The following is a 24,643-nucleotide window of genomic DNA, read 5'->3' as shown; positions in this document are numbered from 1 at the left end:
GTAGCACCATGTGTGGCATCTTCATTATCCTAAAACAATCTTGGTTTTATTATGCGAATTAATTGTTTTCACTGGTTTTTATATTTGGTTTCAATTTAAACTTTTATATGCATAATATGTCCTTTTGGAAGAAAAACAGTAGCATCTACATAGATCTACCATTGCCATGACCATCATCTTCCCTCAGCAAAATTTACAGATAATCCATAACATCACTTGAAATGCTAATATCGAGTTTTGTCTGTATATATTACCTCTAAGGTTGTAAATTCTAGCACAAGTCTTAACACAATTGAATAATAACAATAATAATTGTTTCAGGAAGTGATGCTGGCTTGGGCCTAGTATTTTGGTCCTGACTAGAAAGCCCTTATGAGCTAAACATACCTAATGTTGTGTTAGACAGCAGTGTTATCCAAACACCCATTCTCCACGATATATTACTACTAGATACAATTTTGATTAAATTTATGTAGAATTACTAATCCACTATACCTTCCATACTTGTGTTTATTTAAATATGCAGGGTTGGATTTGTCTTTTTACAAAGGCTATTTCCAAGATTAAATTTAATTGCTATTAATTGCTGTATTACCTATTAATTGCTCTTTTATCTACATTAGAAAGGCAATTCAGACAGGTCAACAAGCAAGCCATACTACCTTTGACAAGCAAACACCTTTAAAAAAAGGCATTGTTTGTTCATTTTATTGGATTATATAATCACACCAAGCAAATGGTTCTAGAGTTACGCAAACATTCTTTTAACTTTAGAGACTAGTAAAATGAATTTTAATATAAACTGTTATGGACTGAAGTGTCCTTGACCTGAACTTTCTGAATTTCCTGTAAAGCTTGTCCATTTATTTTGCATTGCTAATGACATCTATACAAGATACAGTCAGAGTCAGACCATTAGATGATGCGAACTCTAGCCTACAAAAGGTTATGCTATCAGTCTTTAAGGTGCCACTAGGCTTTCTGCTCCCTTTTAATCGGACCTTTTGCAATGATGAGCAAGAACAGTATGAAATTGCTGCTCTTAAAAGCCCTTTGCAAAATGCTACAGAACAACTTTCCATAGATGGACTTACCAGAGAGAAAATATCCACATAAAATTAATCCGCTTCATCTTTTATCACTGAGAATAATCAAAATATAGAGTTCATTATTATTATAAAAAAACCCATTCTGCATATTTAAGATGAAGCCATTAACATTCATTTGACTCTGTCTTTAAAGACTGAGGAGTTAATAATGCTTGTTCTAAATTAAACCACTGCATATTTTGTTTTTCATTCCATGTATGACATGAATCACAATGTCGTACGAATGAAGATTTTTTATTTTAAAAAAATTGTGATTACTAAAATGTGAACCAAGACTTTTATTTAATTATATTGTCTTTTCGCAAAATATAAGTATGAGATATATACTGACAGAATCCTTTACTCTAAAGATATTGCTGTTACAAGGCAATGAATGGATTATCCCCTTAATAAGTACACTTAATATATCATTATTTCCAAAAAATAATACTTCATAAGCATAAGGACATTAGATGTTGCTTGTATCTTTGATTCTAGGGGTTGCTAGTTTGTTAACTAAGTCTGTGGAAGAGAACCTCTTCCCAGAAAAATCTTACAGGCTTCTGAAATGTCATCATGTTACAAATCATTTGTCCGCCATGGTTCAAGACCCCTGCATGCTTGTCAGTTTATGGGTAACTATAGATAGTCAAAAAAGCTAATTGGCACTCCACATTTACCCCAAGAATGTACACAAGCATAGGTAACTTGCAATATTTAAGCCAGTATTGTGTGTTAGCTAGTAGAGCATTCCTCAACCTGGCGCCTTTCAGATGTATTGTATTACTACCTGGGGACGGTCACAGCTGTGACCCAACATGTCAAGACAGCACCGGGTCAGGGAAAGCTATTTTAGTGCAACAAAGGAAATGCCACAACAATGCATTCCTGTCTTAGGAGAGAAAGGATAGATGCCTCCTTGAACAAAGGCGCAAGACAATTTGATAGCTTCTAATCAATTCTATTTCCAGATAGGCTTCAATTCAATGCTTGCAAGGTTGTAATAGTACAACTGGATACTCAGGAAAACCAACTGAAGATGAAACAAAAATGTAGATGTTTCTCCTTTTCACTAGATTTATAGGATCAGGATGGAAAACCTTTAACTTCAGATTCTTTCCCAAACTGCTGAAGGACATATTAGAATGTGCAGAAATGAATAGGTTAACACTTACAATTAAAGAGAAGGAACAAACTGAATATTATATCATATGGGAACTATTCTACCGATGATTAGAGAACAAATATGAAAGTTAGAAATGAAAGTAGATAAGTGAAATATAGAAAATATATTAATAGAATTAAATAAGTTAAGAAGAGGATTGTTACAGTATTAGATTAGTTATATATATCAGTATTAAGTCATGAGCAGATAAATAATGAATATGGTTGTAAATTCTAATTGTTATTGCACAAGATATTTGTACCCAGACAACACACTGTTTAATGGAAGATGGATTGTTTGTATTAAAATAAAATAAAAAATATATTTTAAAAAGGGACATATTTGACTCTACAGAGGTCTGCACCATTATGTTAATTATAACTCTCTAGTGTTTTTACACTTGTTTCATGCACAACTCCTGCTTCTTAAAATCTATGGGGCCAGAATTCTTTACATCCTCCAATACAAGAAGACGTGCATAGCAATAGAAGCAGCGTGTCTGAAAAAAGAGCAAATGAGTTCTTCTGCAAAAAATATCAGCATTATCAGTACCATATCAACGTGAGGAATTTAACGGGCTGCTTTTCTTGCAAGATGAGCTAATGCTTCTTGGTCTTCCTCCCTCTGTGTGAACAACTTAGACGCATCAATGATTTGTTAAGCCAAGCATTTGCACATAGTGGAATGCAGACATTCATGCCTTGGGTGCTGATGGCTGGGGAATATTTAAGCCAAGAAACAGTCTGTTGAAGATGTGCCTCAGATGTTTTCTTCTTGGCCAAGAGAGCATTTCAGGGCTCAGCCCCTCAAATTCCCAATGCTCGCAGGTTGTAATGCAACAAACTTAAAAGCACACAGATTCTGGCAGGCTGTAACAAGGGCAAGGCAGCTTTTCTACTGACACGAGTCAGCCTTTATCAGGTGCCATGACATCCTTTAACCTGAGACACTCTTGAGTTCTGGTGGAATAGCTGCTCCATAAGTGAAGGACATGCTATTTTAGCCAGCAGGATACTTAAAATGTGTTAACAATGTGTTGCATTCACACTTACAGAAGGACTGCTGCCATAAATAGAAACCTGAACAATTCTAGCCAGTAGAATTTCTACACACATACAAACACCCATTCCAAGAAATTACCAATTACAACTTCTGCGTCCTGAGTGTTTGGGGGAAGACGGTAATCTCATATGTCCTATCTTCTCACCGTCAAAAAGAAAAAAGTTACAGAGAATGCAACACAACACAAGTGGCAGCACGTAGGGACGCTGGCTGATGTTGGAAAAAGAAAACCAGAGTCAAAGTCAGTTATAACTTAGAAGGGACCCTACTAAGAAGTTCCTAGGTGCAGTTTACACTGGGAAGTTGAAGGAGTGGCACACCAATGCTGTATGTGGCCAAAAGGCTTATCTGGATGTATTATGTAGTCACTAGGAGTTGAGCTCAACTTGAAGAAGCCTCTTGATGCATGCAATTGCCGCAATTCCATCCTTTCTTTCCAGTTTCCCCAATGCTATCCCACTGGGGAAGCTGATAGAATTTACTTACACTTCAGCTGAGACGTTTCACCTTATTGCTAAAGGCGGAGAGGGAAAGGGAGGGGGGGATGGATAATTTGCAGCGTGACTCAGATGCACAGCTGTTCATTAAATATGTTCACCACAAAATACAAATCTGTGCAGGGAAAAGCAGTATAATATCTTGGGAGACAACAAGCAAGCTAATTGTAGAAGAATAGTAAAGGGAGGAGGGAAGCCAGTTTAAAAAGGTTGCAGCATATCCCCAGAGAGTAGGCCATCTGCAAATATGATAGACTAAGCCAAGAACACATTTAGAAATCTAAATGCTGCAATGCAGCCTCTGTGCGTGCTACTTCGCTCTTCCTCGGCACCTGAAAATAGGGTGTCCTTTTTTCGGTTTAATTGCTACAAAAACTCTTTTATTTATTTATTTGTCTCAACCAGGAAAAACAAAACAAAAGGCCCTGGGATGTAGAAGGGGAACATTCCATCTAAAAGGTACATTCTCACACTAAAGGGCATTTGGTTATTTACTCTTGAAAGTTCTTTCATATAAACAGCTTTCTCTACTTGCCCTTAAAATTCATGACACTTTATATGAAATCTCTAGGGAGCCCTAATGTTGTAACTTCTGCCACATCACAAGATTAAACAGAAAGTTTAATCATTCTCTTCCTGTAACTTTCCTGTCACAACAAGCTTTTTGAGGCACAGTATATAATGCTAGAAAAGAGCAGCCATGAATGCTTACTTTCTAGAATAGAGGAAAAGCTGCTTTGGGATTGCAAGGCAGATGAGCCTGCTTGATGTACTAGGGGATGAGATATTTATTTGATCAGGGACTGAATAAAATAGAACATACATAATCTAATTACCGCAGAAAGAGAGGAGAAAACCAACAAAGCATCCACAGAACCAAAAGACAAATGAACCTGGTATAAGGATATCAGTCATGTGCAGTATAGTCAGAGGTGCTATTCAGCAGGTTCTGACCAGTTCTGGAGAACTGGTAGTGGAAATTTTGAGTAGTTTGGAGAACTGGTAAATATCACCTCTGACTGGCCCCGCCCTATCTATTCTCTGCCTCCCGAGTCCCAGCTGATCGGGAGGGTATGGGGATTTTGCAGTAACCTTCCCCTGGAGTGGGGAGGGAATGGAGATTTTACAGTATCCTGCCCTTGCCACGCCCACCAAGCCACGCCACGTCCAAGCCATGCCCACAGAACCGGTAATAAAGAGATTTGAATCTCACCACTGAGTATAGACAATTGTTTGTGCACATTCATAGCAACAATATAGAACTTTGCTACCTTAAGGATGATAGCAGTTTTCTTGTTTGAAAAGAGAAAAATGATAAGAAATTCCTCAGGACAATTCAGTTGTATGTAGTAAGAAATGGAAGAGGAGTCTTCCTCAAATATCACTGTAAAAGGAGCAGTGCCTCAACATGAACCACAAACATAAGGAGAGTTTCATTGTGGATGTGCTGAATGTACTGTGTAAAAGCACAGAGGGTGTATACTATTATATCTGTGTCAGAAGAAGAAACTTTATTGGGTTGAAATGATGAGTGAGTTGATGTAGTTGGCTGGTTGCCACCTTACATGGTTAAACTAAGTTTGGACAGAATTTGGAATGAATCCTCTTTCATCCTGGGCTTCAATGACTAAAAGCCTTTCTTTAATAAATCTCCTAACCTGAGTGAAATCCAAAGAGAGGCCATATTATAGAAGGTTTTAATGCAAGAAGACTCAGACTAATCTGAAAGAAGAGATAGAATCAACTCAGCTGGTAAATAATGGCATTTAAGCCTGTAATTAAAGATTAATAACCATGCTCTAATATCAACCCTTGCCTGACCAACTTATTGTCTTAGAATTATAATAGATATACATTTTGCGGCATACTAAGGGTAAGGTTAACACTGACAATGGGCAAGAGATTTACTTAGTGAATGCTGCACAGTAAATACAATCTAGCCACAAGCTAGATTTTGATAGCTGTCTCTTCTCACCGTAGCCCAGCAAACTTTGTGATACTAGTCAACTACCAGTTCTTTTTTATGTTTGTTAACTACAATGGAGAAAAAATTCTTCAGTAAACTTGTCAGGTATAGGACAATGCCCCGGCCAGAAGGTTAAATCCCTTATTTTGAAAAAGAACCTTGGGGGATGAGCAGAGACACTGTAGGAGGAGAAGTTCTTAATGTTGTGTTTGCTCTTTAGCTATTTCATTTTCCCAGAAGAATAGAGACTACTCAATTGTAAGCTTGCAATTTGTCCACATGGCTGCACTGAGCTGGACCGCAGCTATGCTACATAATGGATACAAGATTGTGGTTACAGCAGTCTTCCTTATGTACAATTAACTTTTTGGTTTGAATCCTGACAAATGAAAATGTGGCTGAGAATGCTGTATATGAAGGACCATCATTCTAAGTACATGGAAGCAAGTGGGCCAAGTAAAAGGAAAAAGTCCTAATACCAAATCAGAGGTGGGTTTCTGCCGGTTCACCGCAGATCGGATGAACCAGAGTGGTTGTGGTGGGAGGCTCCGCCTACCTACCCAGAGGCTTCTGAGCATGCGCAGAAGTGTTGCGCAAGCATGCCCATGAGCAAACTGATAGTAAAATAAATTGAAACCCACCACTGGACCAGATACCAAGCAGGAGGGGTACTACGAGAAACAAAATGGTACTCATTGGTGAAGTAGGGATCAAAGTCCTCCAAAAGTCCAATCAATTTTATATAGAAGTATTATAAAATGGTATACAAAATTTGCAAAAAAATATCAATTTCTCATTCCCGATCTGGATGAAATCAAGCATATTTTTGCACAGGCTGAATCCAAGCAAAGAAGCCACTAATAATATCAATGTTTCTAACTTTCCTCCTACTGTATAAGGAATGGGGAAGACTTTTCAAAGTGAGGTTACTCTATCATAAAAGTAACACTCAACCCATCTTTTATATCCTTCTGCATTAAACAAATCCCTACATTAGGATTACTTTTAATAAAAATACAAAAAACTAGAATCAATCTACAGTGATAGAATGTGAAAGTATTGAGCTTTCCTGTAATACAAGGAATCCTGTGACACTCCATCAAAAGCTTTCAAAACACCCAGCTATTTTACTTTCAAAAAAACCTATCAGCCTGGACTTAGTGAAAGCGAGCAAACACCACTGGATAAAAGTTCTTACCACATATGGGTGTAAGAATGCTCTCAACTATATCTGTTACACTTGTGCTTAAACTACAAAATATTGAGCCCTTTCATCAGTCAATTTCTGTACAAGATCCCCAAGTCTCTGGAGGTCTTTTTTTTTCCTGGGGAAAATAGAAAGAAATATGTAAGCTTGTTTTAAAGCTGCTCTATACAATACAATAATTTGGCTCTGTTAGTTTGTCAGTAGAGTTAGAGACAAATATATATACATGACAAATAAAAGGAATACTGTATTAGTAATACTTGTGACCATCATCACGCTGTGCAAAGTTACCCTAATATTGTTATTATTAGGCTTATTGTTACTAGGCTTCAGTACTTTTGCAAAGTCCTTAGATAATAGTCTAAGTCCTGAAATGTACTAAATGTTCCTAGGAGGAGCAATACATGCAATACATAAGGAAATTTCTCTTAAATTTCTGCTGTTCACTTCTCAAACATTTCTCAAACACTTCTCAAATGTTTGAGAAGTGAACAGCAGAAATTAAGAGAAATTTCCTTATGTATTGCATGTATTGCTCCTCCTAGGAACATTTAGTACATTTCAGGACTTAGACTATTATCTAAGGACTTTGCAAAAGTACTGAAGCCTAGTAACAATAAGCCTAATAACAATATTACTAACTAATTCATTAATTGCATTCATTATTGCAAGGATCTGTCCTGCTTAAAGTTTTCACTGTATCAGGATCGCTGCTCAACACAAGATCTTTTCTTAGTATAATGGGAACATAATAAATTCCAAACATATATATTTTATACAAGTTTGTAGTCCAGTTACCAACATTAAGTCAATGGGGGAAAGCAAATCTTAACTGGCTATCTCCATGCCTTTCTTTTGTCATGAAATTAGGTAAAGCAACCCAAATGACTATTAGGCGCTACTGCTTACTGAACCAAGAGTTACAAGATTCTCTAACAGCTTGGCCATCAATCCAACACAGCACTTTTAGAGGAAAACATTGGCTTTTTGCAAACTGCAATAATAAAAGTCAAGGATTACACTGAAAAAAAAATGGGACTAAAATTCAATATAAAGAATATCACAGTAATGACAGCAGGTATAAAGATGTCAAAATGGTAGATAGTATCTACCTTTTAGGCTGAACCATCAATAATAAAGAAACAAGCACTCAAGAAATATGCTGCAGATTAGCAATAGGTAAAGCAGCTATGAAGGCCTTGGGGAAGATATCCATATGTCTTTAAAGACATCTCTATAAAGATGTCTTTATAAAAATCAGAATCATGTAAGCCATGTATCCCCTGTGACACTCTATGGAAGTGAAAGTCGGACTTTGAAGAAATAAGCTAGGAAGGTTATTGAACCTTGGTGTTGTAAAAGACTCCTGAGAACAGTGTCCACTCCAGAAAATAGATCACTAAAAAAAAAAAAAAATCAACCCAGGGGTCTTATACCAGGTACAAATGATGAGGCTCAAATTATCTTATTTTGACACATTATACAAATACTTAGCTCTCTGGAGAAGCCTTAATGCTGGGAAAGGTGAAAGGAAAAAGAGGAAGAGGATGACCAATAGCAAGATAGTTAGACTCAAGTTACAGTAACACTAAATGCACCCTTGGAGGATTTGAAAGATCAGGTTAGGTTATGCTGTTGCTAGGAACTGAGAATTTGGTGGCCCACAATCAATCAAGGATCCAATCTAGGTTCCAAAAAAAAAAAGCTAATTTCTTCTATTCCAGTGTTTCTCAACCTTGGCAACTTGAAGATGTCTTCAAGTTGCCAAGGTTGAGAAACACTGTTCAGGAGGTGTCCCAGGGATTCACTTCATTCTTGCTTCTCCACCAAAAAGCACTTCGCTGGAGACACTGCCACTCCAGTCACTCAAAACAATCATTTCCCAGCGTATGATTTTCCCTTAAAGTTAATTTAAAACTAACGTTCAGTGGTTTCAAGGTGCTTGGATCATCATGAAACGGTACTCCTCGAAGATTTCATCCACATTTTATTCAACTGGAAAATTCGAAAGTGAAGCTATTTCTAGATTGTAGAACACTTTAGATGAGCAACCCTCAGGGATTCCTCTCTCCTTTCACTGTTAAGGGGAACCACAGGCAATTGTTATATAGGAATATGAGTATATGCCAACAGGAGAGGGCTATCTGTGCAAGTGCGCTGGGAGGCTTGCATACCAATAGCGGGCTGTGCCTTTTCTTGCTGCCAAGAGAGACTTCAACATGCTTGGTCAGGTTCCTATTTATCCATTAAGGCATAAAATGTACCCCACCCCTGTAATAGATGAGAAACCATAGGCTTGCAGGTTTAACTCCAACTAAAGACCCCTTACCGAGACCCTTTTGGAGCTCTGCCCTTGAAATTATCACAAGACTCTAATCAGCCTCGCAATGTTGATAGTAAAGTGTTGTGGCCCGGCAGGAGCTGTTGGAGCTGCCACCAGACTCCGACAGCGAGGGGCCTTATGAGTCGGCCCTGGAGGATGTGGAGGACCCTGGACAGGGTTCCGACTCCGAGCAGGGCGTAGAGAGACTGGTTGGCCACCAGGTGGCGCCTGAGTCTTGGATCAATGGGGAGAGTGATCCAGAAACCACCTGTGAGTTGTTCCGGGATGCACGCCGTCGAAGGGCTACTCGGGCGTCAAGAACACCTGCGTAATTACAGGAGGTAATTACGCTCAGCTAATGCTCATTAAGCTCCTCTCCAGATTATAAAAGAGACTGCTTGTGCCACGCCCTTCTTGCAGAAGTCAACGTTAGGGACTAACGAGAAACAAACTTGGCAGGTTGGATTGCTGCCAGAGTTTGTTAGCATTGCTGCCAAGGTTTGTAGGACTTGCTGCCAAAGTGCTTATCTGTTTGTGTACTTGGCTTTCAGCCACCGGGAGTCTGGACTTATTAAAAACATTCTCATTTACGTTTGTCTCGGCTTTCGTTCCTGGATGGAGGAGGGGGGTCAGAACAGTAAAGGTAATGTAAAGGTTCCCCTCGCACATATGTGCTAGTCGTCCCCAACTCTAGGGGGCAGTGCTCATCTCTGTTTCAAAGCTGAAGAGCCAGCGGTGTCTAAAGATGTCTCCATGGTCATGTGGCCAGCATGACTAAATACCAAAGGCGCACAGAATGCTGTTACCTTCCCACCAAAGGTGGTTCCTATTTTTCTACTTGCATTTTTTATGGGCTTTCAAACTACTAGGTTGGAAGAAGCTGGGACAAGTAACGGGAGCTCACTCGGTTATGCAGTGCTAGGGATTCGAACCACCGAACTGCCAACCTTTCTGATCAACAAGCTGAGTGTCTTAGCCAATGAGCCATCACAATGTTGATAGGGGTGACATAAAGGACAACTTGAGCTGGGTGTTCAGGAAAAAAAGAAAACAGGCCCTGAAAGAAGAAACATTAGGATTCCATGGCTGAAGTTGAAATAAAGACCAGGTTTGCCCAGAGAAGAAGCACATATTAGATCCCAAACTGTGGTCAATTATTTATAATAGTAGTATGGCATTAGAAACATAAGTAATCATTCAGGAGTTACACCCAGGTATATTCCCACACATCAAATGATCGAACACAGTAATATAAGAAGCAAAGTACAGATGGGTACAATTACACTACAAAGCCTCATTGTTATTTTGCTATGCCATAATATACATTAAAAGATAAATAAAAAAAATATTTATAGATTAGATTCAGAAGACCATTCAACTCAACATTGACTTGGATTGAATGTAATGGTATCCTGAATTTCTCATAATGTGCAAAGGATAATTGATTTTATTTCACTGGTTAATTGACTATCATAGAAAGTCAAACTTATTCCATCTCACTTTGAAGCAACCATTTTTGATCTTATATCTTTCAGATATATTGTGCTAAAATACTTTTGCTTCTGCTTTAGCCCCCGTGAAACCTGGATTATAACATATCTCAAGAGTTGAGACATGAATTTTAATATATTTTACTTTTACCCTAAGAAATAGTGAGAGCCAGTTTGGTGTAGTGCTTAAGGCTTCAGACTAGAACTTCAGACTGAGTTCTAGTGTAAGGCACAAAGGCAATTGGTTGTCCTTGGGAAACAGGCAATGGCAAATCAGATCCAAAAAAACCTTTAAGCCCAAAACCCAGCCTGAAGATAGCGAGTGAGACCTCGCCAAATATATACACACACACACAAACATACATACATGTGTGTGTGTGTGTGTGTTTTCATAGATTTTCGCGGGTGTAGGTATGCTGGTCTTGTTGTATTCGGGTCTTACATGGGAAAAGACCCGAATACAACAAGACCAGCATATATACCGTATATGTATATGTATGTATGTACATATATATATACTGTATTTATACACACACACACACACACACACACACACACACACACATATATATATATGCTGTACACACACACACACATGACTGACACACTGTATTGTTTACTTAATGCAGTTTCCATTCTATATATACTTACTTAAGAATAAATCCCAGGACTGAACTGCGAGCTGTATAACCCATTTCAGCAAAATCTGATTGAAGGTCTGCACGTCACAATTTATGAAGATTCCTTCTGCCCAGTTTGGGGGGCAATTTCTGTTGCAGGATATTACTCCTTGCCATGAAGTAAAGCTTCTTTTTTTCTGCAGCAAAGGCAAAAAACATATATAACCTGATCAATATTGTCCCTGAGAACAAATAGTTTCCTTTTACAAATAAAAGAGTGACTAATCAAAGAAGAACACTGTTTTAAATAAAGGGTAAAGGGCAAAGGTTCCTCTTGCACACACATGCTAGTTGTTCGCGACTCTAGGGGGCGGTGCTCATCTCCGTTTCAAAGTTGAAGAGCCAGCGCTGTCCGAAGACGTTTCTGGGGTCATGACTAAATGCCGCCATGACTAAATGCCGAAGACGCATGGAACACTATCACCTTCCCACCAAAGGTGGTCCCTATTTTTCTATTTGCATTTTTATGTTCTTTCAAACATCTGGGTTGGTAGAAGCTGGGACAAGTAACGGAAGCTCATTCCATTATGCAGTGTTAGGGATTCAAACCGTCGAACTGCTAACCTTTCTGATCGACAAGCTCAATATCTTAGCCACTGAGCCATCCCGTCCCCTTAAATAAAGGGTACCATAAGCTATATATGTCTCTTGAACTACTTTATTTGACTTCTGCTAATTTTTTTTAAGTTGTGAAAAGCCGCAGTGGTGACCAGAATTCCTTCCACTATCCTCTCTTATATGAAGGGATACTTGTGCACATACAAGCCTGTTTACAGCTTATGGCTATCATCACAGGCTTTTCCACCGGCGAACTTTGAAGCAGAAATTCAGCAGAAAACGAGATGAGACAGAATTTGTTCTACAATTAAGCTCAGACTGCAGAATTTTCTCTTCTCCAAAGAGAGGTTAAGCTAAAAGTTACCTGTTAAGCTAAAAGTTACCTTCAGATCTGCCCCCATCATATTTGAATGCTTGCCATACACTGGACAACTAAAATTGGTTGGACCAGAACCCAAAGTGAATCTGCAAAGGACTCCCCGCCCACCATTTTACTTCACAAAATGCAAAGGGGGGGGGGACCCGTAGCAACAACCTATCCTCCACAAAATGCAGCACAAATGTCTGGTTTTGTTCATGTGGTTCTCAAGCTGCTCTTTTTGAACTCCTATTTTGGAGAAAGGATCGGCAATCCACAGGCCCCATATGGCCCAATTTAATTTTTTACGATCAAGGAAGCCCCCAGCTCTCAAGTTTGTATTGCCAAACTTTAGAGGAGAACCCCCATTTTTTTCAACCGGCTGATTATTGCCTTGTTTCTTTCACTGCCATTGAAAGATTAATCACGGAACTTTTGTAACCCTCTGCTGGGCTTAACCAACCGACTTAGAGATTTAAAGAAGATAACCAGAATCACAAACAAACAAACCCCCACAAACTGCTTCAGCCCAACTGATTTCTCTGCATCACTGACAAATCTCTTGCTGTTAATGCGGTTCAAAGCATTCTGAAAGTGCAGCTTGATTAAGGAAGGTGGGGGGGATCCTTACCAAGTCTTTTTCATACTTGGTTGGTGTCAAAAAGTTTAGCATTTTATTTTATTATTATTTTTATTTTTTAATGTGGCGTTTTTATATCTTTGAGTCGTCATGTGCGAGGAGGTGGCAATATAAAATTTCTAAATAAAATAAAATAAATGACCGGAACTGGACACCAAATTTTAATACCTGAATTATACGCAATATCAGTTGAAACAATATGATGGGGGGGGGAGGGAAATCAATTGCAAGCCATTTCAATGTTGCTTCCAAGAGACTTCTAACCTGAATCAGCCCATCTTAGGAGACAGCTCAAGGAGAAACCCATTCAAAATGTTCTAACTTCTGTTTCTGTTATTTAACCATTGATAAAATGAACCCCATGTTTCAAAATATCCCATATCTTATAAGAGAAGGATTAATTTCACTATAAGGTTTATTATTAATATGATTTAATATCAACAATTACATATTAATATTATGAGAAAATACTGTTATTATATGATCACTATTAATGAACATTACTGTTATTGTTATTATTTAAGGGTAAAGGTTCCCCCGCACATGCGAGCTAGTCATTTTTGGCTCTAGGGAGCAATGCTCATCTCTGTTTCTAAGTCGGAGAGCCAGCGCTGTCTGAAGATGTCTCCATGGTCATGTGGCCGGCATGACTCAACGCCGAAGGCGCACGGAGCGCTGTCACCTTCCCACCAAAGTGGTCCCTATTTTTCTACTTGCATTTTTACGTGCTTTCTAACTACTAGGTTGGCAGAAACTGGGAAAAGTAACGGGAGCTCACTCAGTTACGCGGTGCTAGGGATTTGAACTGCCGACCTTGTGATCGACAAGCTCAGTGTCTTAGCCACTGAACCACCGCGTTCCTCTATTATGATGACTATTGCTCAAATTAACTGTAACCAGTTAATTATATAGACATTGAAACTGTTGCTCTCTTTTTATATTGTAAAAATAAAAAAAATATTTTTTTTTAAACGAGAGAAACCCATTCTAGTTCCATATTTTTAGGAGGTGAGGAGAGCCAAAGAAAAAAAGGAATTGCTCCTCATAATGGTTTGACTGCTTTCGACTATTTCTTTGGTGGCGAATAGACCGGCCCCTCTCTAATAGCCTCTAGGAAATTGAACTCACTCAACTAAGTATGACAAACAAATGACAAATAAAGTATTAATACAGATATAAAAATGGGCAATCCATAGCATCTCTAGAAGTCTCTCCAAAATATCTAGTTGATATTAATTAAATAAAAAAATCACATTCAATTTAATATGGCAACTGAGATATTTTGGAGAGGCTTCCACTGATACTGTATATTGCCCATATTTTATATCCATATTGATGTTTAATATAAATATAACTATCATACTTAAAAGATCAAAATATGTTTTGATCTTAATCTCTTGGTGTCAATTGATTTTCTGATTACAGTGTAATTTTAAATGTATCATTATGTGATTGTGTGCTAACAACTCTTAGCAACCACAAAGATACCATATAGATGTTTTAATTTTTCTTTATATTGTATGTGTCATTATGAGTTGTCAGATTGCAAGGAGATATAAATCATTAAGTATTTCTACATGGATTTTATCCATGAAGTTATTAGCTCTATTCAAGATAGACTTTTAAAAACTTTTGAACAGCAGCAATTCCTAATTACTTATGTTTAAGTAAATAAATGTTTTGGTTGTCATTTTAGTCTTGATTAGATCTAGAACACAGTACAAAAAGCAGCCCCTCTTCTCAATATTTTTATTACAATTATTTTTATTGAGATTTTATTGAATTCCTTGGTTTTTGACTATGGAACAAAGCATGTAATTATGAAAATAAAATAAACAAATTCCATTTCTAAGCAGAAAATCCTGGTGCTATCTTAGCTGAGGACTTCAACAGATACAACTTAAAATTGGCAGCAGCTGAAATTCTTCTTTAAAAAGGCATGAAAAACTTATCACTTGAGTAAAATAGGACTTCATCCCAGAAATCAATGTGTGCTTTTTCATTTCCCTTTTATCTTAGAACTGTAGAAGTTTTCGGAAAAACGAATAAAAATATGTTTTTTCCTCCATTACAAAGGAAATTGTCTTGTAGTTTTGCAAGGAAACAACCTTGAACCAGTGTTCAAAATACAGAAAGTTCATGACCAGTTCTCATAACTTCTTCCTACATTTCAAAATTATTTGGGAAATCTTATTCCCCAGACAAAAGGAAGAAAACAAAGACAACTTGCAGTTTTTCTGGTTCAAAAAAATGCCCAATTTGCCACTTTTGGGGGGGAGCGGGGAAGCAGGCAGTATACTGTCCCCAAAAAGACAATAAACAAGCTAAGTTTTTTAAAAACACTTCCCTACAGAATGCTTATTCACAAGTTCTGACAACAAGCAGTCAACAACTTAGTATATTTGTTATAGTTCAAAGTTATGGTGGCCTTAGAAAAAGTGATTTATCACTTGTGCTCAAGCTTAAAACCATCACATTGCCTTCATGGTCACATGATCACAACTTGAGGGCTTGGCAACCAGCCTGTATTTACAACCGGTTTCAGCATCCTGTTGTGATCTGATCACAATGCGATTTCCAGCAAAAAAACATCCATTGGGGAAAGTGAATTCACTTAATAACTGCATGATTTGATTAATGACCGTGACGATTCTCTTAGTGACTACCATAAACATTGTTGTAATTTTGGGTCCAACTTGACTTACAGCCATGCGACTTGTAATGCAAATTCTGGTCTCATTTGTGGTTGTAATCCTTGACCTACCTATACAGTAATGAGAAAACCTACCAGCATGCCTCACTCTGGATTTTTCATTGAATGTTAATAAACAAGTCCTCCCAAAAGAAAATACAGTTCATCACATTTTATTACATGTCCTCAGTTATGTCCATTCGCTCAGCACCCAAAGTTCTGGCAGTGCTGGAAAAAAATGGACCTATGACCAGTCCTCTTAACCCAGGGGGTCCCCAACCCCCTGGCCACAATTTAATATCGGCCTAGTCTCAACCGGGCTGTCCAAGTGGCGGGCCGGGGTGCACAAGCAGAAGGCTGGTGAACACATGCGTGTATGCAGCTCCCTCCTCTCCCCCAGGTGGCCCACCAAGCCCCAAAGATTGGGGACTGCTAATCTAGCATCACAGCATCTCTCCCCCACCAGCATATGTGATTGCAATCCAGATGCTCAGTTCATGATTATGATGTTGCAAGAAGCTGTGAAGACATGATCGTCATTCCCCACCAAGCGAAGTCAATGTGGAAGCCAGCAGGAAAGGTCACAAGTCACTCCAATATGTCATTCCTACTCTTTCTCCCACTCAAACATGGCTTCACTGACCCTGCCCCAGTCTCTCCCATCTCCAGCAGCACTCCCTATCCCACCTTGCTTTAGACTGCATCACTTAGTGACAGCAATCCCAATCGCAATTTATTATGTAACCCAAGGAGTACCTGCATATTAAACATTTGACAAAAGGAAGTTCACGTTAGTATATAGTACGGCTCTTTCTCCACAATGTTTTCTCACAATTATTGTGTTTCCCTGTAAATAAGACAGGGTCTTATTTTCTTTTGCCCACCTAAATAAGCGCTAGGCCTTATTTTTGGGAGGCGTTATTATTTTTCAGGTGCAGGAGGCAGCAAGCATGGTCACCTCGTTGCTGCTGCTGTGTTGCAATATTTTCAGGGATGGCTTATTTTGGGGGAGGGTTTATTTTAGTGCATGCACTCAAAAGCCCAATTGGGCTTATTATCCAGGGAGGTCTTATTTTCAGGGGAAAAGGGTACTTTATAAAGCAAGTGGGAGATATGAATGCTAAGCTACCTTACTTTGGGTGCCCACCAATGGTTAATATCACTTTGTGTACTCCTCCCCCATCCCCCAAACTAAGGGTAGTCTAATTGGAGTTGACACTAATTGTGCATGTGGTAGAGGAAAACTATGAGTTAGAAGCAATACTAGAAACAGAAACACACAAACGCAGACACAGTTTACACCATTTCTGACTCCCATCTCTACGTCTGGAGAGAAGGGAAACTGAGCAATAAAGCTACCACCCCTTTTCTTGTTTGGGCCATATGCCATGTGATGCTTCAGTTAAATGCACCACAAGCATAAGGATAAACTGTGATTAATCTTGGCAGAGTCCCTTAATGGTCTGGGTTCAGATGATGTTCCAAGCCTAACCTATTGTGGCTTAGCAATTCTTCCAAGATCATTTAATGGAAGTTCATAAATCTAGATATAGGTCTGTACTGGCATATCTAAGATTATTTTGATGGCTGACCCCCAAAATACTAAGCAGAATTGGATTTAGTTAGTACTGGAATGATATACTGGTAGTATAAATGCTGCAGGCATTGTGCAAAGTGTAAAGTCCAAAAATATTCCAGAAACAGGTAATGGCAAAGCCATTTATAGTGTATAGCCACTTAATTTATATTGCTATCAAGAAAACTACACAGATGTATCCATAAAATGATCAGAAGTCGAATTCAGCATGAAAGACGCTTTATATTTTAGGTCTGCTTTTTTTATAAATAGAATTATATTCAAAAACTACAATCGAGGCCAAAATTTCTGTTGCTAAGCGAAACATTTGTTAAATGCATTTGCTCCATTTTACAATCTTTCTTGCCACAGTTGTTAAGCGAGTCTTTGCAGTTGTTAAGTTAATAGCACAGTTGTTAAGTCAATTGGGTTTTCCCATTAACTTTGATTGTCAGAAGGTCGCAGAAGTGATCACATGACCCCAGGCCACTGCCATCGTCATAAATATGAGTCAGTTGCCAACCATCTGAATTTTAATCTAGTGATCATAGGGATGCTGCAACAGTCATAAGTGTGAAAAATGGTTGTAAGCAGAGGTGGACTTCTGCTGGTTCCCCTTGGATTGGGCGAACTGGTAGTGGGACGCTTCTGGGCATACACAGAAGCATCGTGCGAGCGTGCGTGCACGAGCAAACCAGTAGTAAAATAAATTGAAACCCACCACTGGTTGTAAGTCACTATATTAAATGCCGCTGTAACTTCAACCAGTCACTAAAGAAACTGTTGTAAGATCTCAACTATTTATAGTTAGAAGCTTATTCTATAACTGATTACTGTGCTTACTTTTATACAACTTTTGTTTGTATATAGTTCGTCACACAGTCAGCCAGATGTTCAGACTGGAATTGGCATTTTTATCCACCTATCAAGTCTTTCCCAAGAACTGGAATAGGCAGATGTTGATGTTTTATGGCCCTAGAGGCATCGTCACAGAATATAACCTATCCTGAGTAAAGCTGCCTTTTGCAATTGACTGGTGGTGAATTTGTCAATGCTGATGGTATTTGAGTAGTGCTTCAGTTGTTTGGAGATTGCACCCAAGATATCTATTACTGTTGGTGCCACTATTAACACTACTATTGCTTTAGCTTCGTCCAATCTAAGGAGCCAGATTGTTGGGGGCAATATGCTGACTCTGTAAACCGCTTAGAAGTGGTATGTAAATCTACGTGCTACTGCTATCCTAAAATCAATCCATTACAGGATGGCTATTCTTTGAAGGAGGTTACAGAATGTTATCTAACATGCTAGTCCAATACAGGTTAGAAGAACAGGGTTTCCAACTTTTGGGTCTAGTCCTGTGAAAGCAGCCATTTAAAGTTACAACAGCACAGAAAAAAAGGTGACCTTGCACCTGTTCCTCACAATTATAACCATCGCTGCATCCCCTGGTCATGTGATCAAAATTTGGTTGCTTGGCAACTGTCATGCATTTATGACTGTTGCAGTGTCCCCTGGGTTATATATTTACCATCTATGATCTTCCCAATCAGCTTCTGACAAACATTGCTTAATGACTGCATGATTTCATTGAGTTTCAGTGATTTGCTTAACAACCATGGAAAAAAGGTCATACAATTGGGCCTCAGTTACTACCTTGCTTGGCAACAGAAGTTCTGGACTCAATTTTGGTCATAAGTCGAGAATTAGCTGCACATAGTGATAGATACATATCACTAATAACTAGTTAATGGGATAGAAAATGGTTGTACAGAAAAACTTGCAAGGTTCTTACATCATTAACAACCTTATCTTCACACCCATCACTTCTGCCTCACAAACACAACATCAGCCTGTCCAGCTGTCACTTTATGCTCTTGGCACTGATCTCTGCCAATCTCTGGACGTATTTCCAGTGAAGAAGGCATTGTTTTATTAGCTACTTAGGCAAAGCACACACCATTAATGGAGTTTTTATCTCTCTATTTCCCTGACAAAACAGAACCAGCCAGTCTGACTCTGTTATTATCATTAAGGTTTTTTCCCCCCTATTCACTATCATGAATCCAAACAACATCTGGAATTATAGCTATCCTCGAGAGGGAAAGGAGAAAAATTGCATTTGCTTAGAGGGAACAAAACTTTTATTCTTTTCCACATAAACAAATGATTAGATAAACACGTTTCCTGCTGGCTGGCTAGATTTTTAATGAAACTCTTATTTCTCTTTTAGCTCTTGATAAGAGTCTCAAAATATGCTGTCTTTTTTGTCCTCCTTTCAAAACAGAGAGATAAATATAATACTTCCGTCTTCAACACCAACATTACAGACAGAAGTGTTTGAGAGGGAGGAGTTAAAAGCCTTTGAATGCTGACTACCATGTCAGGGAGTTTAATAAGAGGAAATTAAAGAGCCCTTTACTGAAATATTATTATTAATGTGTACCCTGGCGCCAGACATCTTTCTCATCAATGTAGCTTGTATGCATGACCCTCCTTAACAGACAGCTGTCTCCGGTGTCAGTTCTATCAAAATCAAACCTCAGGGCCTCTGTAAAATCAATATAGAATAGAGAAGCTATGCAGGCAGCTAACCAGAGTCAACTAGAAATCATGGGTGTATTTAAAACCAATGCAAAAGAGCAGCCAGAGCAGGAACGTACGTGTGTGTGTGTGTGTGTGTTTATGTATGTTGTGTATTAAATTTATTCGCTGCCTGTCTCGTTTTGAAGTAGTTCTGAGCAGCTTACAGCAAAAAATTGAATTGAGAAGAGGGCAATCAGAACCACAGCATCAAGACAGCTTCACCCTAACCCTAACCCACCAATTCTAGGCATGCTGTATCCCACTCCATATGACTTACAAGGAAGGCAGGCCTCCCTGTCTTTACTAAAAATCCTAAACTTAGGGGAACTCCCTCCTTCAAAGGGAAGCTATTTGAGACTGAGGTATGAAGCATCTCAACTTCTTCCTTTTCAGAAAGAAAAAATTAAAATCCTTCCTTAGAATTCCTCCATGGTCACTTAGCCATACCAGGACAAATCGATAAACATTTCAAGGTGCTTTAACTTGAAGCAGGTTTATAGAAAACTACTCCAGAGTGGGACATATTTTGTGATCCATTGTTTGGTGGGGAAACCTGAAACCTGATTTGCAAGTACCTTTATTCAGAGACATGGTCATTCACTTGGAGCAGGGGTGTCAAACTCAAGGCCCGTGGACCGGATTCAGGCTACAGGGTACTTACATATGGCCCACGGGGCCACCTTGGAAACAGCAAAGGATTGGCCAGGGTGCCTATGCCAGTGAAAACAGAGCATCAGGCCATATGTAGCCATATTTGCAGGATCTCAGGCCTGCCATGCTTTCTATTATTCTACTATGCGTTTTCTTATTGTGGGAAAATGGGAGGAAGGAATTGTATGGAGTTAGATGCTATGTAGCCATAACAAAATTCTTTCTAGAAAGCCATGGTTATTATTTGTCTTTGCACCTCTGCACCTGACCGGAACTGGATGAGTGGAAGCTGCCAACATGGCACTGGAACATTGGACCATGTGATAGGCTTGTGGGTGTGGGGGCAAGATCTTGAACTTTCAATTGGGTGGGGGAAACTGGGAAGCTTTCAGATTTGGTTTTTTTCAGATGCACCAACATGGGTCTCTAAATAAATTGGAACTTTGACGATACTTTGCCTTGGACTCTGATTTACTTTTGGATGCTATTTGGAACCCTGACACAGAGCTCGGGGTGGGGGGGCTGAGCTCCGTTTTCACTGGCAGAGTGCTGGAGCAGGCCATCACAGCTGAAAACGGAGCTCGGGAACGACACAAGTGATGTCAAGCTGCCCCCAAAGTGAAACACAACCCTGATGCAGCCCTCAATGAAAACAGGTTGACACCCCTGGTTTAGAGCATTATGCCATGTCCTCAATGACAGGCTATGTAATCTGAATCTATCATTGGATATTTGAAGGCTGACTTCTATTTACCTACCTTAGATGGAAGCTGTTTTGGAGTGTCCCAGGAGCTGCACATGAAACAATAAATATAACCTGACAAGGAATTTTCATTCTGTACACAGAATGACTTACGACTCCAACTAAGCCCAAATTTTATGTGGTTAAATGAAACATTTAAGTGAATTTTGCCCCTATTTTATGACTTTTCTTGCCACAGATTGTTAGGTGAATCACTGCAGTTATTAAGTTAATAACATGGTTCTGTTAAACAAATCTGACTTCTCCATTGCTTGTAAGAAGGTTGCACAAGGTGACCACATGAGCCTGAGGCACTGCAGCCGTCATAAATACGAGTCAGTTGCCAAGTGTCTAAATTTTGATCATGGGGAAGCTGCAACGGTCATAAGTGTGAAAAACGGTTATGTCACTTTTTTCCCTGTCGTTGTAACTTTGAAAGGTCACTAAGTGAACTGTTGTAAATCGAGGACTACTGTATAGTTTGTGGTTCTAGGCTGCATGAGCCTGCCTTAGCATTAAAATGTTACCTGCTTCTCCCCATTTGTCTTCCAATAGGAAGGGCATACATATGCTATACCATGATGTGGTTTCTTTGGTTTTGGAATATTGTTTCAGCCCAATCCCTCTCAGGTCTAAACTATGGTTGATAGTTTAATATGTTTTGTGACTTCAGACACTGTTACTTATTCAGCATCAGGGTTAAGCAAAACCACAGCTTTCATATAGTAAAACTCTGCCTGTAAAATCAGTCAATGAGTAAATTAGCTTAAAGGACAGAGCTGGGCCACAGTCATCCTGTGAATTTTCTGGCTGAATAGGCCACTCAAAGCCAGCACTTATCCTTGCTAATATAATGATCTAATAAGCTTTCAATGTAATCTGTAAACATACTGACTCAGAAATAGACCCACCAAGTCCAATGGAATATATTCCCAGGCATATGGTACAAAATTGCACTTTTAATTTACTTAATCCCTTATACAAGTCGTCCTCACCTTACGAGCAAAAAATTGAGCTCAACATTGCTAAGACAGTTGTTAAGTGAATTTTGCCCCACTGTACAACCTGTTTTGCCACAGTTGTTCAGTGAATCACTGAAGTTGTTTAGTTTGTAACATAGTTGTTAAATGAATCTGGCTTCCCCATTGAATTTGTCAGACGGTTGCAAAAGAGGATCACATGACCCCAGGACACTGAAACTGTCCTAAATACATGCCAGTTGCCAAATGTCTGAATTTTTATCACACGACCATGGGGATCCTACAACAGTCATAAGTGTGAAAAATGATCCTGTTAGTTTTTTTTAAAGTTCCATTGTAACTTCAAACAATCATTAAACAAATGGTTGTAAGGTTATAAAATGAACAAATGATATGAAAATCAACTGTATTGTGACATACTTTATATGTATTTCTTAAAACTCCAAGTTAACAGAAAGTACATACCAACAAGCAGGATTCAGCAGCTCACCTGATGGGAAAATCTAACTCACAAAATCCTTTCTTTACAGGGCTCTGCAAAATATTCCCTGGGATGGGGATTAGCATTTGACATAATAGTCCTCTGTTAAAATCTTATTTAACAATTCTATAATGTTCACAAATGTAGTTCATTTGGTTCAAATTAAAATAATTTAGAGCTATTTCTCGGCTGACAGGTTTCTTTCAAAATAGACCTCTAAAATCCAACCATGCATTTACAAATGTTCAGAATACTAGCCCTCAATTTAATACCATATTTTTCAGACTATAAGATGCTCCGGGCTATAAGACACATATAGCTTTTGGGGAGGAAAACAAGAAAAAAAAAAATCTTTCTCTTCCTCTGCCTCCCAGAAATTTGCTTCCTTGCAGCAAACAACAGAGAGCCTGATCAGCTTCAGCACTGCCTGATTTAGCACAAGCAGCTGATTGGCGGTTAGATCTGCCTCTCGGAATACCGCTTAATGCTGCTCCAGGCTGTGGGATCGTCACCGCCCATCGTCATCTCTGTGCGCCCCATTTTCACCTAACCCTGCTGCCTGAAATGGGCTGAAAATGGTGTGCGTAGAGGCTGAAAACAGTATGCGTGGAGGCCAAAAATGGGGCATGCGGAGGCGGTGATATGTGGCAGCGGCAATGGGCGGTGGCAATCCCCGCAGCCTGGAACAGCTGATAGATAGTATTCTGGGAGGCAGATCCAACCGCCAATCAGCTGCTCATGCTAAATTAGGATGTGCTAAAGCTGACCAGGCTGTTTGCTGCAAAGAGGTAAATTGCTGGGAGGCAGAAGCCGAAGGGTGTGGGGCATCAGCAATATTAGCTCTATAAGATGCACGGACATTTCCATCCACCTTGGGTGGGGGGAGTGCGTCTTATTCACCGAAAAATACAGTACTCTTTAACTATAACGGAGTATGGAATTCTGTAGAAGTCAGTGTTTTGAAAGTTATCATCTTGTTTAGAATATATATACACACATACACGCTTTAATTTTTATTTTCATCCTACCTTTATTTTTATAAATAAGGAGGAGAACATACTATTTTGACATCCTCCTCCTATATTCCCCACCATGACAATCCTATGGGGTTGGTTGGGTTGAGAGGGTGAGTGAATGGCCCAAGGTCTCCCAGCTGTGCTTTCAAATCTAAGGTGGAACTAGAATGCAGAGTTTCACAATTTCTAGTCTTAACCACTTGACAAAACTGGCTCCTATCATTTATGAAGGCATGCAAATGGCCCCCAACCTTTTGGGCGCCCGGGCCTGGTTTGAGAGGTTTTTCCGTGGACCCAAGGGGGCGTGGTTTTGCATGCTGCCTTCATCCTGCAAGCTTTGTTGTTTGCACAGCCTGGTTTTCTGGCATGCCACAACCCAGTGCCGGTCCACGGACCTGGGGTTGAGGACCCTGAAATATGCCATTTTTCTTTTCCTTCTTGTTTTATAACTTTATTTTTTTTCTTTCTGCTTTCTGAATTCATTAACAAAAATTAAAATAAAATAAACGTTTTAAAAGGCAAATAACAGTAGCTAACAGCAGGTTAGCAAACGGTATATAGAAAATTAAAAACAACAATTAAAATGAACACTAAAATAAATTAACAGTTAAGAGTCTGGTGGAACAGATGCCTGTTCGCAGATTTTCTGAACAGTGTATCTATATAGAAAACTGCTATACTACAAAAATGAGCCATGAGCAATTATGGCATCTTCAAAAGTGCCACTTCTGCAGATCTAAACAGAAAAGACGTGAATTCTCTTGGACAGTTTAGATTGAGTCATTTAGAGCTTCAATTCCAAGAACTTACGTTTGTGTCAATTACCATCTAGAGGTAGTTTTCAACTTACAACCACAATTGAGCCCAACAAGGAAGCCCCTTTCC

General features: G+C 39.1%; 1 protein-coding gene across 1 annotated transcript in view; it reads right to left on the bottom strand.

Moving 5' to 3' along the window:
• ACVR1 (activin A receptor type 1) overlaps positions 1–24,643 on the bottom strand; it is a 79,176-nt gene that overhangs the window by 38,930 nt on the left and 15,603 nt on the right. Inside the window, exon 2 of the mRNA XM_032216867.1 lies at positions 11,450–11,615. Within this exon, the coding sequence (XP_032072758.1) occupies positions 11,450–11,493 (44 nt within the window). The 5' untranslated portion in view covers positions 11,494–11,615. The remainder of the gene's footprint in view (positions 1–11,449; positions 11,616–24,643) is intronic.

Source organism: Thamnophis elegans, chromosome 1 (genome assembly GCF_009769535.1).
Source record: "Thamnophis elegans isolate rThaEle1 chromosome 1, rThaEle1.pri, whole genome shotgun sequence".
Lineage (NCBI taxonomy): Eukaryota > Metazoa > Chordata > Lepidosauria > Squamata > Colubridae > Thamnophis > Thamnophis elegans.
The sequence above is the reverse complement of the archived record's forward strand: the minus strand, read 5'-3'. Positions and strand labels throughout refer to the sequence as shown.